Source organism: Malus domestica, chromosome 09 (assembly GCF_042453785.1).
Source record: "Malus domestica chromosome 09, GDT2T_hap1".
In the NCBI taxonomy this organism is placed as follows: Eukaryota; Viridiplantae; Streptophyta; class Magnoliopsida; order Rosales; family Rosaceae; genus Malus; species Malus domestica.
In genome coordinates, this window is record NC_091669.1 from 7,898,630 (window position 1) to 7,917,631 (window position 19,002).

Below are 19,002 nucleotides of genomic sequence, written 5' to 3' on the forward strand. Positions count from 1 at the left end.
CATCCCCTTTCCAATTGAAGCGGTCTGAGCCGAGCAGGAATTGGCTCGGCTGGTGCACTTGATAACAGATTATTCCTCGGCGGCAAATGCTGGGCTAGATCGAAAATTCTACCATCGCTGACCTTACTAACTAGTATCTCGAGTAATCTGGTTTGTGCTTCACTGGAATTGCGTATCACGTCATGAAGCTTATCGATTCCTCGACTCAATGTCTGTTCAACTGTCCGGGATTGTTCGTCAAGCCGTTTTCGAAGAAACGACCTTGTGGGTGGATCGGATCCTTCGCCACCATCTTCGTCACAATCTTCTATTACTCCTTCATTGAGAACGCAAGTGTTCCTGTCGGGAATTTCAAGACTGCGAACCTGACCGCCGAGATTAACTTCCCTTTCTCGGCGAGTTGCGCTCGTGGACTCAAGTGTCACGGCGCTGATGGGATTCTGCGCTTGTGGCACATGGTGTCCTGCGTTTTGATTTAGTAGATCGGCTGTCGACTTTCCCATAGCTGTTTTCTTTTTTACCGATCGTGTTTCAATTGGCATGAACTTCGTAGTCTAGCACTGGGTCCCACTGGGCGTGCCAAAATGTTGACCCTAGAAACTACCAAGCCTACGTGGCACGCAAGCCGAGTAATCTATAAGCTAACTACGTCCTTTAGTAAATGCGGGGCGTGCCAACTCGTAGGCCGAGCTCGGCCGAGGAGTAAATTTTGTTGATGTTGCGTTGGGTGCGCGACTGACTTCTGCGTCTTGCGATTGTGGCCGAGAAAGGAACACGTCTCGACCTCTGGAGCTCTCGAACCTGAAGACAAGGTTACTATTCTTACGAAGTTCACGAGTCGTCGTCGTTGGATTCAGTCACAGTCATGTTATTCGTCAGAGTAAACTCACGCCAAATCGACACCAGAGTGTAAGGGCACAAGTACTCAAAGCAAATATAAGTTTTAATGGTGAACGTGGTTCGGCCGTCCGAATGCCGAACTCTAAATCCTACTTGGGAATATCCAATCATAAAATAACTCGGCGGGCAAAGCGCCGAGCTCGATATACCATAACACCTCACTTCGCCGAGAAGGCTAATGAAATGACCTCAATCAATAAGGATCCGAAAATCCTCCTCGACCGAGACTTGGATAGGTAATCAACCGTTCTCGCCGTAGTGATGTTGATGCCAACGGAAGATACTGCGAGATCGGCTGATTCTACGGTGACAGAGCTATCTATGCCGACTTAAGATATCACCGGTTGCTTCCACAGTGCTGTTGATGCCAACGGAAGATGTGTCAGCGAAAAAGAAAGAAAAAAAATCTCAAGTTGTTGAGAGTTTGCGCGAGGCAGTTTTGTATTGATTTGCAGGGGGCCTGAATGATGCGCAGCCTCTCTTATTTATAGCAATGGCTCCCCCCAAGGTCGAGTAAAAACCTACTCGGACTAGGTCTTCTTCTCCTGATCAGCACCAATTCGACCAGTCCTACTTTCACTAGGACTGTGAACCTAGTCCTCAACCGAACCGGATTCACTTCCGGGTCCTGCCGAGACTCCTTATTGCACTAGGACTCGACTTCTTCCGTTATGACCTAGCCGACCTAGGTTTGGAGGCCCACGTACTTGAACGATCCATGGTATTCTTATCGCAAGGCTTTCCGGGCCGAGAATGATTCTATACTCGGCCCAAACTATTATTTTGGGCCCAAACAGTGGCGCAATGAGAACGATTAAAAATCTTATCTGAAATTACAAATAAAATTATTATGTATTATTTATAAATAAAATAATAATAATATTTTATAAATAAAATAATAATAATATTTTATTACCAATTGCCAGGGCTATTCAGTGCAGGGATGGAGATGCAAAAGGCAATTGTCAGGGGAATGCACTATTCATTAAGGGCAGTTACTGTTCACTGAGTGGATTAAATAGCGAATGGCCTGGGGGGAGGGCTCCTACACTGGAGTTGCTCTGATAGGGACTTCAATCAAAATTTGAAAATTAATAAAATCTCAGTCAATGAAAATTAGTAACTAAAGACTGGATATTTTTCTTTAATTAATATATATATATATATATATATATATATGAACAAAAAGTCAATTCGCAAAGCATACTTTTCTTTATACGTATTAATGTATGAATATCATGTATGGATCTCCGCTGATCTCTGAGTCTCTGAGAGTGCATTTCTTTCGTATTAGTATAAGATTGTCAATAGTTTTTTATGTAGCCCATCATTTATTGTCAACGTAACAGCAAACTTGTCCCCCCATTTTTTTCATCAATCTTGCCCTTCAAATTGATTAGAACTTGTGTGCTTGAACAAACAAGCAATCAACCCTATTATGAATGACCTGGTTTTGGAAGAAATCCTTTGGGGGTTTAAGAAGCGATACAGTCTCTTGTATTTGCATCTCATCACGCAATGAGAAATTTCACAAGTTTTAGATTTGATTAAGGTGTTAAATTTTGATCCGTCGTTGACAAAGCATTTGTACACAAAAATTATATTTTTAGGTTTAATTTTGATGTTGAAAGGCGAAGAAATTGTGGTTATATATATGACTAGCTAGGCATAAATCCAACTAATTTTGTTAATAATTTTGCGAAAACCAGAACACACGATTCTTACCTAGTAAAATAAAATTAAATAAATGCTCTTGACACAGCATAAAAAAAGTGTTAATTTTCTCAATAATTTCCCGGCTTGGACAACTGGTTGGTCATCATCACAAGCTCACATTCACGACTTGTTAACACGCTAGATCCATGAAGGAAAATACTTGATTTATATGTAACCAGTCATTACTCCTTACATATAAATTATAATTTAACAAGTGTGTAGAATACAATTTATCTATTTGTGATTTTTTTAGTTGGTCATTTTTTCATGTGTCAGATTATAATTTGAAGATCAAATTTTTTTAGTTAGTCAATTTTATACACGATACAAATGTCCAAGTATGCTTGACATTAAGCACCTGAAACTAATTGAAAATAAAGAGTTTATCACCCCCATTTAGCTTCTAAGCTCCAAAGTAAGTATTTCATAATATTTGTACACCTGGCATTGAAAGAGCCAAAAGCTAGGGTTGGAACTTGGAATGCCTAAATTAGGGTTTAGGGTTTAGCAATGCCAAAACGGTTATCTAAAAAAATAAAAAATAAAGATAAGACCTAAAGAAGGTCTAGGTTCTTATCTGCATATAGCTAGGAATCAAGTTAATTGGTTCAAGTAGATTTTTTTTATCAAGATCCATATATTAAAAAGGTTCATTTTTTCAGTATTATATGGTGCTTATTGGACATAGGAAAGTATTTGTGAATACATTCATATGCAAGTGGTGACACGTGAAACATGTGAAGACCATCACCATCTCTCATTCTCTTCAAAAGATTATAACGGGAAGTAATTTCACACATCTTTTTAGTTTCTCACATATTCATCTTTAGTTATAATTATTAGATTGAATACATCAAACGAGACTAATGATCAAAATTAAACAGTGTGTAAAAACTAAAAATGGAGCGTGAAAATCTTCCTTTGCAATTAGTCATGTTAAATCCATTCGTGACAAAAGGATGGATGATGTGGTCCATTCCATTCCATTTGTTTAAGATATGATTGTTGGTATGCAGTGAGTCCAAGGCATTAGTTAAGGGGTCTGCTTCTCCCATAATTCAAACATTCAACATTTTGCTCAACTTGCTCAAACCTCACTCATGCTTTTTTCTAACCTTTGCCCTACTTTTCGTTTATTTTTCCAACTTCTCACGCATTACCCCGTCACATACATGTTGTGCCACACAACAGAAAGAAGTCAAAATTTACCTTCGATTGGATATGAGAAATTTTAAGAGCACCAAAATTATGGAAATTAAAATCACATAATTCGATTTTCTAAAATTTGTTTAATTTGTTATTTAGATAATCCTAAAAGTGTATACATATTTTGTACCGTGTTTAATGTGGACATATATATTCATCAATCTACACGAGTTGTTGACACGTGCTAGTGATGGTGGTGGCGTCGGTGCTGATGGTGGGATCGGAACACTGGTGAAGGTGGAGGTATAGTGGTGGCATCGATGGTGTCGAAGTGGTGATGGCGGCATCGATGGTGTTGGAGAGGCGGCGGCGGCAATGTGTGTAATGGTCATGACAATGTGGCGATAGCAGAGGTGGTGATGTGTTGGTGTCAGCGGTTATGCAATGAGAACGTGGTGGTGGTGATGATATGGCCATGGGAAGGTAGTAGTGATGATGGTGATGGGTGGCTGCGGTTGGATGGTGGTAGCTGTGATGGTGAAGGCCATAAGTCCAGCCAAACCATTAAGGACACCAGAACTCACTAAGATCAAATATTATTGCGAGCCAAACCATTAAGTTAGGTAGTTACACCTTACAAGTGTACCAGTACGGTACCTTATCTATAGTCCATAAGGCTGCATAGGACACCCTGTTGCGTATTGTAGGAACGGGAAAGTAGCATCATACGTCGGAGTGTCAGATATATAAAACTACACTAACAAAAACTTAAGCGGACAAATAGCGAGACATCCATGACTGGAAGCGAGGCCAAGCCAACTGACATGACGCTTCATCCTCATCAGTCAATCCCATGTCCTTCCTCCTCTTCGCACCTTCTTGAGACCTATTCATGAATGCATGGGCATTGCCGGGATAAATGTGCACCTCGTAAGGGATTCCTGATGCTTTCAGCTTCTCCTCCAAAGACTTGGCAGGCTGAAAATCAAGATCCAAATGTCGACATAAGTAATTCTGCATTAGTATGTTTAAGGATATATTTCTCAAAGTAATTCAGAAATTTAATCATCGTAGCACTCAAATCAGGTGCACAATCGTCTTATGCGCATAAAGAGCGCACACGCCTGCATTGCCAACGGCATATACAATTGCACATGAATGGCCAAGATTATTGCGGTCTCAACTATACAATGCTATGCTCACGTGCCCCAAATTCACAACCATTAGGCGTCAACAACTCAGCCCAGAAAAAACAACTTCCAAAAAGCTTTAGGAGGTAACTAAAATAATTAAGACTAAAAGATGCATAAGAAAAAATCGGTACCGTCACATCTGAAAAGCCAACGAAACTATCAAGCTCTCCAAAATGAGCCTGAACAGGAGCCTTAGCTTTAGCAGGGTCTGCAAGCTCTGATGGCGGCACTCTATAAAACGCAACAACAGCATCACCGTCAGGGAGCAAAACAGAACTTGCAATTGAGAGAGCACCACCCATGCAAAATCCAGCAACACCCACCTATTTTGATTAAACAATAGGTTAATTTAACAAATGAGTTTGCTTTCTAAAATTCATATCGTAACTGATTGATATCACTATAAATTTTACACACACGATGGAGGACTGATTTAAGAAACATGGCAGAATCTTACCATATTTTGTGGATCATGGCATGTTAGTAAGAACCGCATTGAGTCAAAACAGTTTCTATATATGTAGAAACAGAAAGGTCAAGTTGAAATTTAGTACCGACTAATTTTACCTAAATGTTCAAGGAGAAATACAGTGGCCCAACTGTTCTGTGGTGATTTCTCTTACAGTACAAACTAGGCATAAAACTTACCGCATACTAAGGTTATGTCTTAAAAGAAATCATACGAAAATGGCAACCCATCATTGACATAGCTGAGAGATTATGTAATGTATGTTCGTTGTTTGTTAACCGATAGAAAGTGATTGCTTAAAAAATTTGTATACATGTATTTTCCATCTTCGTTGTTTCATATTTCCGTAACACATATACACCCTCAGACCAGACCAGCCCCAAATCATAGATATTAAGACAATTGTGATAAAATTAAACTAGAAGTCTAGAAGTAAACCGTGCCACACCTTCTTCGAGCCATTTGCTTTCAGCCAATTAACAGAAGCTTGGATATCCTTTACAGCGCCTTGCCAATCAAGACCTTAAAACATTAAATGTTGCACTTCTGCAACGTCTAAACCAACCTTCCCACGATACAAGCTAGAAAAAGAAGCAAGAAGATACTTAGCATTGAGATGCAGCAAATAAATCAACAAACACACACAATATTAGCAAGGCTTAACGTAAGCTCAGCGAATTTACTCAGGGATAAGTGCTTTGAATCCAGGAGCAAGTTGAGAAATCTTGACAGCATGGTTCTTAATTTCAAAATCAACACCCCACCACTCTTGAAGCACAGCAATCCCAGGAGCACCATCATTGCCAACACCATATGCATCAAATGTCTGGTCATTATGATCAAAGAAGAACAAATTAGAAATAAGGTTCAGTAAGAGTTACTTCCAACCATTTGCATAAAGTTCGTTTTTTTTTTATTCAATAGATTGTTGACACTAAATTAATCTAATCTAAAATGAAAATTCGAACTTGAACAGGACGCTCTTCTAACCAATTTGACTAAGGGCTGGTTTGGTATTGATGTGCTTTGAAAAAAAACTGCTGTGAGAATAAGCGGCTGCGCTGTGAGAATAAGCGGCTGTGAAATAAATCAGAGAGTGTTTGGTAAACTTTTTTGTAAAAGTGCTTTTGGAAAAAAAAAAAAAGCAGTCTGATAGTGGGTCTTTTCATTAAAGGAGCAATGTAGCTCCGTGTGCTTTGAAAAAAAGCTAGTTTTCCAAAGCTACAAATAGCAGCTTCAGTTTTTTCCTTTGATTTCAGCTTATTCTCACAGCAGCTTCCAAAATAAGCCCTTTTTTTTTTTCAGTTTACCAAACACCTAAAACCCTCATAACTTTTTTTCATGGGTGCTTTTTTTTAAGCACCTCACTCCCAAACCACCCCTAAATCCAACTCTGCGCATAAGGTTTGTTTATTCAAGATAATAAAAAAGAAATCCACTGGAAAACGCATATTCCGATAGACGGATATGTTTCAATTACTCCAACACATAGATATCCGAAAATTTGACACAAAGCAATCTCGATTCCTCCCTAATACATGCATATATGTAAGGAATTTTCACATACGTCTTGATAACATTACATTATATTTTAGATAAAAACACTTTCAAACTCAATAATTAAGAAAAAAAACCCGACTTTGTTACAAAAGAAGGACACCAAAAAAATTTCAAAACTACGAATCAATTAAAGCATAAAATATGGATAGATGATGAGTTTTTCTTTTACCAATCAAGCACTTGGAATGTTTGGGATTAGATCCTCTCTTGACCCCCCTGTTTGTAGCCGTTGGATCAAATTTCAACGGTCACGATTGCCTGCTCATCAAACTCAGTTTTTAAGAATCAAGAGAGAATCCTGATCCGAATGTTTGTACCCAGTACCTATAGTTGATGGGGTGCTTTTTTCCGGAAAGGGATCCACTTTGTGAGGATTTTAGGAATTCCTACGACTTAATCGTTCATCGTGCATCGTGCGGTCAGTTTTCGTTAGATACTATTTGTGTTTAATTTTAAATAAAAAAAATCAAATAATTTCTAACCGTACGATACACGATTAAAATATGAGGATCTCCACAAAATGAATCTGGATGGGATCCAATTTTTTTTTTTACCGCATTTCCCATTGTCAAATAAAAAAAGTGCACAAAGTCCAACGAAATTTAACAGTAAAAAAATATGGAAAGAGTACAAAAGAACGGATACTCAGGGTGTCGTCTCTTTGGATTTGGATTTTGTTGAAGGGGGGCAGCAGAGCTGGCGGCCATGGCGCGAACTGAGAAGCGAGAAAGGGCGGAGGGGGAGAGAGTCCGGATGGGTGAGAAGGAAGTGGCAGTGGAGTTTGGGAGGGCCTTGGAGAAGAAGAAGGCTCGGGAAGCTGCTGATCGCAGACCACTACCAGTACCAGAAGCAGCGAGAGTTGTTAGCATTTTGGGTCGTTAAGTGAAAATGCCGTGGCATATTTTAATCGATGGAATATTCTTAACTGTCGGAGGAAGGACGGCGTAAAACACGTTCACGGGGTCATTTCATCGTTTGCAATGTTATTTGGGCCGAGCTGATTATTTGACTAACCCAAGAGCAGAATTTTTTTGGCCCATGACAAACGAAGAAAAAGAGGAAAGGGAAGGGAGCTGAAGAGAGATGTTATTGACATTTTAAAATAGTCATCGTACATCAGCTTTCAATATAAAAACAAGGGAAGAAAACAAAAAAGATAAAGAATTTTCAATGGAGATGTTGAATTTTAAGTATAAAATTTGGATAAGACTACGAATGCGACACTTTGACATATTTTAATGTTTTGCTTTCTATTCGATATATCAAATTAAACTATTGTTATATTATAATGAATCATTTTAGAACAAAAATAATAATAAACAATAAAAACCATTTAATAATCAATTAGAAAATGATTTGAAGTTGTTGTCAATTTTGGCAGCAAAGGTAATGGTTGTCAATTCACGCCAATTAGAATTGACTTTTCAAATTAACAAGTGCAATTACTGTCTCTTTTGAATGTCAATTTTGATTTGGACCTTTTAGTGTTAACTATATTTAGTCATACACTTTAGATTCCAAGTTCTATTCTCTCTTATGCAATTTGTTTAGCAAACAAAAGAAAAATTGTGACAATCAAAATTGTTATGAATTGAATAAATAATTAGGAATGTGATCATTATTCATGCACTTCGTACTACTTTTAAGGCAAGAAAACTCATCATGATTTGCATAAATAAAGATATAAGACTAAAAGTGTGAGGACACAATTCTCATACGCCTGAGCGTTTCTCTCTCACCTTTCCTTTCTCCCTCTCACACAGTTTTATAATTAGTTTTAAAACAAATATGATAAAATAGCAAGCACAATTTTTGATACACATGAATTGGTGTTATGCCACACTCATCACCCGAGTCTCTACTTCAACTCCTCCAATGCTTCCTCAAGCACCCTAACCAAATCAAACAGATCCATTCCCGCCTATTCACCAACGGTCATCTCCTCCACAACCAACACCCTAAACCCTCCGCTTCCAAATGGATGCCAACCCTCCTCTACAACACTTTGATCAGAGCCCATCTCGGTTTCGGCCAACCCCGCAAGACCCTCCTTCTCTTCATCCACATGCTTGCCCACCAAGCCCCTCCCAACAGCCACACATTCCCTCCGCTTATCAAAGCCGCCGCAGCCACCTCTTCCTCCTCCTCATCGCCCCGTCTGGGCTCTCCGCTTCATACCCAAGTCGTAAAACGCGGCGTTTTGCGCGACCCTTTTATACAGACCTCGTTTGTGAGCTTCTATGCCGAGCTTGGTAAATTGTGCGATGCGCGTAAGGTGTTTGAGGAAATGTCTGAACCATGTGTGGTTGCGTGCAATGCGATGATTGATGGGTTTGGGAGGAATGGGGATATGGGTTCTGCTGTTTTGCTATTTGAAAGCATGCCGGAAAGGGACGTGGTTTCATGGACAAGCGTTATAAACGGGTTTGGGAGAAATGGGTGTTTTAGCGAGGGAATTCGATTTTTTCAGATAATGATGAATCATGAGAATGTGATGGGTTGTTTTGTGAAGCCAAATGAAGCTACTTATGTTAGTGTGCTTTCTTCCTGTGCTAATTTGGGTGGGTGGGGATCTATTTATTGGGGGAAGCAAATACATGGGCATGTTATTAGAAATGGGATTGAATTGACTGCGTTTTTAGGGACTGCATTGGTGGATCTTTACGGGAAGACTGGCTGTTTGAACAGCGCTGGGTACATGTACCAGCAAGTGGTAGTTAAAGAAGTTTGTACTTGGAATGCGATGATTTCTGCACTTTCTTTGAATGGTAAAGAGAAGGAGGCTTTGGACTTGTTTGAAAACATGAAGATGGAGAGGTTGCAGCCTAATGAGGTTACATTTGTCGCAGTTCTTACAGCATGTGCTCGTGGAAAACTGGTGAAGTTTGGTTTGGAATTGTTTAGATCGATGACAAATGATTTCGGGGTTGAGCCGATAATGGAACACTACGGGTGTGTGGTTGACCTCTTGGGCAGAGCGGGGCTGTTTTGGGAGGCAACTGAAGTTATTAAAAGCATGCCTTTCGAGCCTGATGCCTCTGTATTGGGGGCTCTTTTAGGTTCTTGTAAGATTCATGGGACTGCTGAGCTGGGAAATGAAGTTGGTGAGAAACTTCTCGAGTTGCAGCCACAACACTGTGGACGATACGTGGTTTTGTCAAACATTAATGCTGGGAAGGAGAGATGGGATCTTGCTGCAGCTGTGAGGAAAACAATGGTGGATGCCGGAATTCTGAAAATTCCGGCCTACAGTATGATTGAAGTAAAATAGAATTAGGGAAACTGATAATTTCTTGAATTTCTAATTAGCTATATATTTGTGTCTTAGCCATTTAAAGTTGTGTAGAAAAAATTCCGATTTTCGGAGTTTACGGTTTTACTTTGCGATTCCAATATGGTTTTAGCAAAAAAAAATATATGGTTTTTTTTTTGGAAAGGTAACAAAAAATTCTCGGTACTATTCATTTTAACGAAAAATTACATTTTTACACTAAAAAGTCAATTATAGTACTATTCTCTTTACTTTTTATTTTGTCCTTATCATTAAAATTTAAAATTTTCAATCCCTTTTCATTAGTTTTTTTTTGGGCAATGAAAAAATATATATAGAGAGAGGTTAATCTTAGTTTAATACCTTGAAGTGTTGTGATTTTCAACATTTGGTACATTAAATTTTTTTTGTCCCATAATCATACCTCAAGTTTTAATTTTGAGACAGTTTCATACATTCGTTAAGTTTTCCGTTAAAACTTATGTTAATTGATAGCATGGCGTCCACGTAGACAATAACTTAGCGTCACTTGTCAATATGGATCCACTTCAATATTTAACAAAAAAAAAAAAAAAAAAAAAACCATCCGTCTTCTACCTCCCCCAACTCCCTTCCTTCTTCCCTCTGCAACCGGCACACACTTCAGGGTTGTATACCCACTAATTCTCTCTCTTCCTTACCCTCTCTCTCTGCCCTTCATGTATTCTCTCTCTTTCACCATTTCACGCTGCAACAACGGCATCGTTGGCTCCATCATCGTCCGCAAGCTCCAAGCCCTAGATTTCACCAACCTCGTCCTCTGCACCAGCTCCGAACTCGACCTCACCCTCCAAGCCAACGTTCAGTTCTTCTTCACCGTCGAAATACGCTAATTCATAATCCTCCTGGCGGATTTCATCGCCGTCAATTGCAGTGTATGTGGGTTTTGCCCTTGCTTGCATCCTGGCTTCGAAGTTAGCCAAATCCACCCTCTGAATGTGTTAAAATGCATGAAATAAACATGTTGGAATAATGGTGTTGGATGACTAGTGAAATTAGGTTAGTCAACTTTCTTGTTCAAAGTTAGGCAAGTTAGGTTAGTCAAGCAAGATAGGTAAGTTAGGCAAAATTAGGCTTATGATCTTTTTCTTCCCTATATATATGTTTCATCTTGTAATTGTTTCATTAAGCAAATATACATCAAAATTCAATATGGTATCAGAGTTGTGATCTGGGAAAAAACACAAAACACAGCTCTAAAGCAGCCACGAGGTCAACCATTCTAGGCATGGCCTCTCATTCAAAATGGGAAAATCCCAACCACCCGCTTTATCTCCACCACTCGGATCAACCTGGTGCAATCCTCGTACCACAACCATTGGTGGAAGACAACTACAACACATGGGTTCAATCCATAAGTATGGCCTTAACGGTCAAGAACAAACTTGGTTTTGTTGATAGAACGATCAACAAACCAAGTGAGGATAATTTTGAGGAGCTATAGCAATGGAATCGCTGCAACAACTTGGTCAAGACATGGCTACTAGGCTCCATGTCAAAGGAGATTTCAGGGAGTGTCATCAACTACAAGGATGCTCGACAAATGTGGACCGATCTGCAGGAAAGGTTCTCACATGTGAATATAGTTCAGCTGTTCCATGTTGAGAACGAGATCCATGATTGCGTCCAAAGCAATATGAGTGTAAGTTCTTACTTCACTAAACTTAAAAGTTTATGGGATGAACGTGATACTTTGTGTTCCATTCCAGCATGCAGTTGTGGAACAAAGAATAAGATGAACTCATATGTTGAAACTCAGAAAACCATGAAGTTCCTTATGGGACTGAACGAATCGTATGCTACGGTTCGAAGCAATACTCTTCTTCTCGAACCACTGCCTACGGTGAACAAGGCATATGCGTTGGTCCTTCGACATGAACGCCAGGCAGAGGTTTCCAATGGGAAAAGCACACAACTAGAAACTGCTGTCTTTGCAGTGAAGAATCTGTCGTGAGAACCTACACCTGAAGACAAGGAGATGCGATGTGGAAAGTGCAATAAAACCAATCACATCACAAAAAATTGTCGTGCACATCTCAAGTGCACTTTTTGCGGATGGAAAGGCCACACCTTCGATTTCTGTCGAAAACGGAAAGCAGCCACAGAGACCGAATCCAATCGTCTCTTTTCTTCAAAGGGGAATCAAGTTTCACAAAGTAACAAGCAAGAGACAGTGCCTAATTTCCCGTTCTCTCAGGAGGACTGCAAGCAAATCCTTCAGATGTTGAACAAGAACAAATCATCATTTGCCAATCAAGTCAGTAATCTTCCTAGTCATGAAGAACTTTCAGGTAAAGCCTTCTCTTTTTCATGTAAATGAACCAAAAGTATTTGGATCCTGGACAGTGGTGCCACGGATCACATAGTTTGCAGTCCTAGTCTCCTTACACACTCACGAGCTGTTGAAAATCATACAGTTGAACTGCCAAATGGTTCCGTTGCCAAAGTCACTCACATTTGACAAGTTGTTTTCTCTCATAATCTTATCCTTGAAAATGTCCTATGTGTGCCATTCTTTAGGTTGAATTTAATATCTATCAGTAAACTAGCCTATGATTCCTTATATGTCACCATTTTCTTCACCCAATTTTGTGTCATTCAGGACCTTCGCTCGGGGAAGATGATTGGGACAGGAACTGAAAGGGATGGACTTTACTACCTCGACCCATCAAAGAAAGGAACATGCAACAATATTCAAACCGTCTCACCAAAGCTTTGGCACCAACGCCTAGGACACCCATCTCATAAAGTCATTTCGTTATTACCTTTATTTAACAATAAGGCTTGTGATTTGGAAAAATGTTTAATTTTCCCATTAGCCAAACAAACAAGATCACCCTTTCCTTTGAGCTCTATTTCTACCAAATCATGTTTTGAATTATTGCATATTGATATTTGGGGTGGTTATCAAGTTGCTTCTATTTCAGGTGCCAAGTATTTCCTTACCATCGTAGATGACTACACTAGAAGCACTTGGGTTTATTTGATGAAACATAAATCTGACACAAAAGACATTTTAGTCGGATTCATTCAAATGATTGAGACTCAATTCAATACCAGAGTTCAAATCATACGAAGTGACAATGGCCCTGAGTTTAAGCTTGAGCAATTTTATGCTCTCAAAGGCATCATACATCAATCTAGTTGTGTCAACACACCACAACAAAATGGTGTTGCCGAACGTAAACACCGGCATTTGCTCAATGTTGCTCGGGCTTTGCTCTTTCAAGCTTGTTTGCCAAAACGTTTTTGGGGGGATGCAATCTTAACCTCAGCCTACCTCATCAATAGAACACCCACTCCACTTCTCCAAGGTAAAACACCTTACGAAAAACTGTTTCACAAAGCACCTACCTATTCCCATTTAAAGGTTTTTGGTAGTTTATGTTTTGCTTCTACACACGCCCAAAGGCCCTCTAAATTCGACCCCCGTGCAATCCAATGCATTTTTCTTGGGTATCCTTATGGTCAAAAGGGTTATAAATTGTTTGATATAAAACACAATAAGACTTTTGTTTCTAGGGATGTAGTTTTTTTTTAAGATCATTTTCCATTCCAAAATCATACCACTTCCGCTGCCCCGTCTCCATCAAACATTACACCCTTACCCATCACGTTTGACTTGACCTCTCCCATTGAGTCGCACTCAAGCCTTGCACCCGAAGAAATAAACATCACCTCTCCCACACTTGCCGACATCACACCACTCTCATCTCCTTTACCTACTACAACTCCACCACCAGATACCTTATCAACACCTTCACATACCCTACACTCTTCCCCACCTCCAACCACTCCATCACCAGACCAACCACCTCCACTCCGTCGTAGCACTCGACCGACCAAAACTTCCACATTTTTGCAGGACTTTCATGTTGAGGTGGCCCTCCCTTCCCGTGTTGCTCCCACATCTTCCACAAGCATGGTCCAGTCATCAGGTACATCTCACCCCATATCTCGTTATTTATCTTATGACCATGTATCCCCCACTCACCAAACCTTTCTCACCACCCTCACCATTATTAAAGAACCCACCAGTTTTTCGCAAGCTGTTCAGGATCCAAAATGGCGTGACGCCATGCAAAAAGAGATTGTTGCCCTTCATGACAATCGCACTTGGACTCTTGTGCCCTTACCACCTCACAAACATCCCATCAGTTGCAAATGGATCTATAAGGTGAAGCTTAAACCTGACGGCAGTGTTGAACGCTACAAAGCTCGTCTCGTTGCTAAAGGCTACAGTCAAATTGAGGGGCTTGATTATCGGGAAACTTTTGCTCCAGTTGCCAAGCTCACCACCGTCCGCGTCCTCCTGAGTATTGCCTCCATACGAGGCTGGCATCTTCATCAACTTGATGTGAACAACGCCTTGGTGACTTATACGAGGAGGTTTATATGTCCCTGCCTCCTAGGTTCGGACGAATGGGGGAGACACGAGTATGCAAATTACACAAATCCATTTATGGTTTAAAATAGGCCTCGAGACAATGGTTTATCAAGCTGTCTAGTGCTCTCAAGACTGCTGGTTTTCATCAATCATGGTCAGATTACTCATTATTCGTCCGAAACCGTCAAGGCAGTTTTATGGCATTACTTGTGTATGTTGATGACGTGATACTTGCAGGTAACAATTTGAGAGAAATTGAAGAGACTAAACTCTTCCTTTCCCAACATTTTAAACTAAAGGATTTGGGAAAACTCAAATACTTTTTGGGGATAGAAGTTGCAAGATCTAAACAAGGGATTGCCTTGTGCCAACGCAAATATGCGTTGGAGATACTAGAAGATGCTGGGTTCCTTGGTGCGAAGCCCTCACGATTACCAATGGAACCAAACTTGTCCCTTACACAAACTGATGGGACGCTCCTACATGATCCTTCTTCATACAGGCGACTCGTAGGGAGGCTGATTTACTTAACCATCACGCGGCCTGACCTGACTTATGTGGTTAATATGTTGAGCCAATTCATGGACAAGCCACGACAACCACACCTTGAAGCAGTGCATAAGGTTCTCAGGTACATCAAACAATCTCCTGGACAGGGAATTTTTTTGCCTTCTACAGGTTCACTACAATTACAAGCCTTTTGTGATGCTGATTGGGCTCGGTGTAAAGACACTAGAAGGTCAATAACCGGTTATTGTATCTTCCTTGGACAAGCACCGATATCTTGGAAAACGAAGAAACAAAGCACAATATCTCGTTCTAGTGCAGAGGCAGAATACCGTTCTATGGCTACTACTTGTTGTGAAGTTATATGGCTAAGAAACATTTTGAAGGACTTGCAAGTAAATCATGCACAACCAGTCACAATGTTTTGTGATAATCAAGCTGCCATGCACATTGCTTCGAACCCAGTGTTTCATGAACGAACGAAGCATATAGAGATAGACTGTCACCTAGTACGTGAGAAGATTCAAATGGGAATGGTGCAAACAGCTTACATACGGACCTCGAATCAACCTGCAGACTTGTTCACCAAACCACTAAGCTCGGCACAATTTGAGGTCTTAATTAGCAAGTTGGGTGTCATCGACATTCACACTCCAACTTGAGGGGGAGTGTTAAAATGCATGAAATAAACATGTTGGAATAATGGTGTTGGATGACTAGTGAAATTAGGCTAGTCAACTTTCTTGTTCAAAGTTAGGCAAGTTAGGTTAGTCAAGCAAGATAGGTAAGTTAGGCAAAATTAGGCTTATGATCTTTTTCTTCCCTATATATATGTTTCATCTTGTAATTGTTTCATTAAGCAAATATACATCAAAATTCAATAGAATGCGTAATTCCAGGGGCACCGGGCACAGCAGGGGGAAAATTGAAAAGGCCATGAAAGCTAGCCATATCCATTCTCCAAGATCCCTTGTATTTGCCTCCAAGATGGAACAACCCTGACAGCCAATCAAGTGGAGTTCATCTATAATAAAAGACTAACCTTTTGAATCAATTTCCATCTTCCATCTTTCAATTTCCATTTTTTTAATCAATTTCCAATTTTGTTGAATTGAGTTGTGATAAATTCAGAATTGAGCAATGCGTTGGGCTCGGAAGTCAAAGAAAGCTGCGAATGGGTGAAGAATCTGAGTATTGCTCCTCTGTGATTTCCGACGGTCATGGTCATGAGCACCGCTGATCTGAGCTACGCGTCCTAAGGGTTGACTGAGTTGCGAGTTCGGTGGGGCGGTTTTGATTGGTGGGATGTTGAAGTTTTTGTTGGAGGGTGGCAAAATTGTTGGATCTTGGTTGTCGGCAGCGGCTGTGGGTTTGGGGGAGGACTCGTGAGTGACAGTTTCTGGGAGCTGACACTTTCGGGGTTTCGGGATTTGAGTCGCAACCGCCCAGAAACTTTTTTTTTTATTTTATTATTTTATTTTTTAATTTTTATGTGGGCCCTCATTACACGTGGTGCCTAGTCACTGTCCACGTGAACACAACGTTACCACCTAACGGTTGATTTTAACAATAAACTTAACGGATGTATAAAAATGTTCCAAAATTATGACTTTATGTACCATTTTAGATAAAAAACCTTCATGTATTAAATGTTAAAAACAAAAAAATCTTATGATAGTAAAATGAGATTAACCTTATATACATGTACACACACATGTATGGTTGGTCCTGCTTGCTTAGAGCCATTGGCACGAAACGGACCACTCCCGTAACCTGTCCCTTTGAACGACTCTAGAAGAAATGACTTTGCAGTCTCCACCCTTTTGGTGTAATATGAAACAGGAGAAGAGGTTCTTTCCGGATCTCGTTCAACAAGATTACCAGATTAAATGATTTGGATTTTTCAAAATTTATCCAATAGTTCATCTAATTTGATTTCTTAAAAGTTGTAATAATTTTTTATCGTTGAATAAAATTTGAAAAGTTCAAATCACTTTGATCTGATAATCATGGTAGGAGATGATCTCTTCTCATGAAACAGAATCTCAATCTGTCACTTGACAAGGAGAGGTGGGACCTCCTTTGTTAGTCCTAGTTGGTAGTCCCTACTTTCAAAGAAAGAACTAATTTGTATTGACAACTGTTTGAGAGGTAAATTTTGTCAGTTTCGCATGAGTAAACGTTGGAGAAGGCCTTTTTTTTTTTTTTTTTTTTTTTTTTTCTTCTTCTTCTTCTTCTTTTCTTCTATCCTCTTTTATTTGAAAGATCATGATTAAATTACGTTAATATCTTATACTAATTTTTTCATAAAAATAAAAAGAAAATATAAAATATGAGACTTGTGAGTCACACTTTATTTAGGATGCGGTCCCTAGCTATCAATATTCTTTGATTGAAACCTTGTTAGTTTTTAGTTTTTGATTGAGGTTCCTGACATTAATGTAATAATGTAAGTTATTATATTCTTTAAATTAAAAATTAAAAATTGAAATTTGTAATTGTTTATATTAATGAGATTTTAAATAAAACCCATAATTTATGGGATTAAAAATAATAAAATATAAATTATACTCTCTATTATATTGTGTGTGTGTGTGTACATATATGTATGGGTACATTAACCAAAATTAACAAAAAAAGTTATTGTACCAAAACATGGCTACATTCTCAAATCAACGAAAAAGAATGTACCCATATAAGTTTAAATATGGATTAAAAAATTTGAAAGGATTTTATATTAAAAAAAAGGGTACATTTTACATATAACAAATTGATATATTTGAGAATGGGTACATTTAAGATTAAAAAAATTGAAAAATTATATGAATGGGTACATTTAAGATTAAAAAATTGAGAATCTTTTTATATATATAAAAAAACTAATAGGTACAAACTTAATTTAATTTAATTTTTTATTATTTTGGAAATGTTTGAATTGAAAATTAATTAGAAGTTTAATAGAGGTGTGAGTATTAAACCCTAAATTAATTACTAATTTTTATATTAAAAAATTATATAATAAACATGTAAATTTATTATTACATTAATGCTAGGGACTTGAATCAAAATTTGAGAACTAATAAGGTCTTAGTCAATGAACAGTATGAACTAGAGACCGAATACTAATTTTTCCTTATTAAAAGTTGATGGCGAAGCAAAAAGATGAATTCTTTAGAATCCATCCACACACTACCAACACGAAAGACGTGTGCTGTAAAGGTTTTGAATCTTGGATTTTTCGTATTGGAAGAGTTAGACATCAGTCCTTACGTTTTCGACAAAAAAAAATACATCAGTCCTTACGTCATGTTCTCCGGTTGCCCAAAAGTTTGAAGGTAATAATATACACATAAATATATTGAATAAAATTACAATGAAAGAAAAGGTCATATTTGAATTGAAACCCAGATCCTCTCCGGATCTAAAAAATTTGATCCTAAGGATCAAATAATTTGGATCATTGAAATGTAATCCAATGACTATAATTATTATGACTTTAGAGGGGCTTCTTGTTTGTAGCTGTTTGATCAAATTTTAACGATGCGGAGCATTTGATTCTTAGGCTCATATTTTTTAGATCCAAAGAGGATCTGGCTCTTTGAATTGAGCTCTTCAAAGAATGAATCAGATAAGAAGTCATCTGGTTCAAAAAATCAAGTAATATGGTAGAGATGAAGAAATGGAGACCGAGGACGTACAGAAATCAAGTATTTGAAATTATCTTGAAAAATTGGACTCCCATAAGAACTCTTGGAATGAATATATATGGCGGCCTTGTGACAAATTTTATAACCACGGCCACGCAACCGCGAGC

The 19,002-nt window shown here is 38.8% G+C and overlaps 3 protein-coding genes across 3 annotated transcripts; 1 reads left to right on the plus strand and 2 right to left on the minus strand.

Moving 5' to 3' along the window:
* Window positions 1–4,342: 4,342 nt before the first annotated feature.
* On the minus strand, window positions 4,343–7,264 carry LOC139187574 (uncharacterized). Its single transcript, XM_070805307.1, has 5 exons — window positions 7,154–7,264; window positions 6,108–6,250; window positions 5,873–6,005; window positions 5,087–5,278; window positions 4,343–4,740 (listed from the first exon to the last, which is right to left on the minus strand). The coding sequence occupies exons 4-5, from the start codon at window positions 5,255–5,257 to the stop codon at window positions 4,531–4,533; spliced, it is 381 nt and encodes a 126-aa protein (XP_070661408.1). The 5' UTR covers window positions 5,258–5,278; window positions 5,873–6,005; window positions 6,108–6,250; window positions 7,154–7,264; the 3' UTR covers window positions 4,343–4,530.
* LOC103425942 (uncharacterized) lies at window positions 6,104–7,853 on the minus strand. The gene is made up of 2 exons (XM_029108710.2): window positions 7,701–7,853; window positions 6,104–6,250 (listed from the first exon to the last, which is right to left on the minus strand). The coding sequence occupies exons 1-2, from the start codon at window positions 7,851–7,853 to the stop codon at window positions 6,104–6,106; spliced, it is 300 nt and encodes a 99-aa protein (XP_028964543.2).
* A 772-nt stretch (window positions 7,854–8,625) lies between these two features.
* On the plus strand, window positions 8,626–10,486 carry LOC103404936 (putative pentatricopeptide repeat-containing protein At1g10330). Its single transcript, XM_008343895.4, has one exon. The coding sequence runs from the start codon at window positions 8,819–8,821 to the stop codon at window positions 10,253–10,255; it is 1,437 nt and encodes a 478-aa protein (XP_008342117.3). The 5' UTR covers window positions 8,626–8,818; the 3' UTR covers window positions 10,256–10,486.
* Window positions 10,487–19,002: the final 8,516 nt, after the last annotated feature.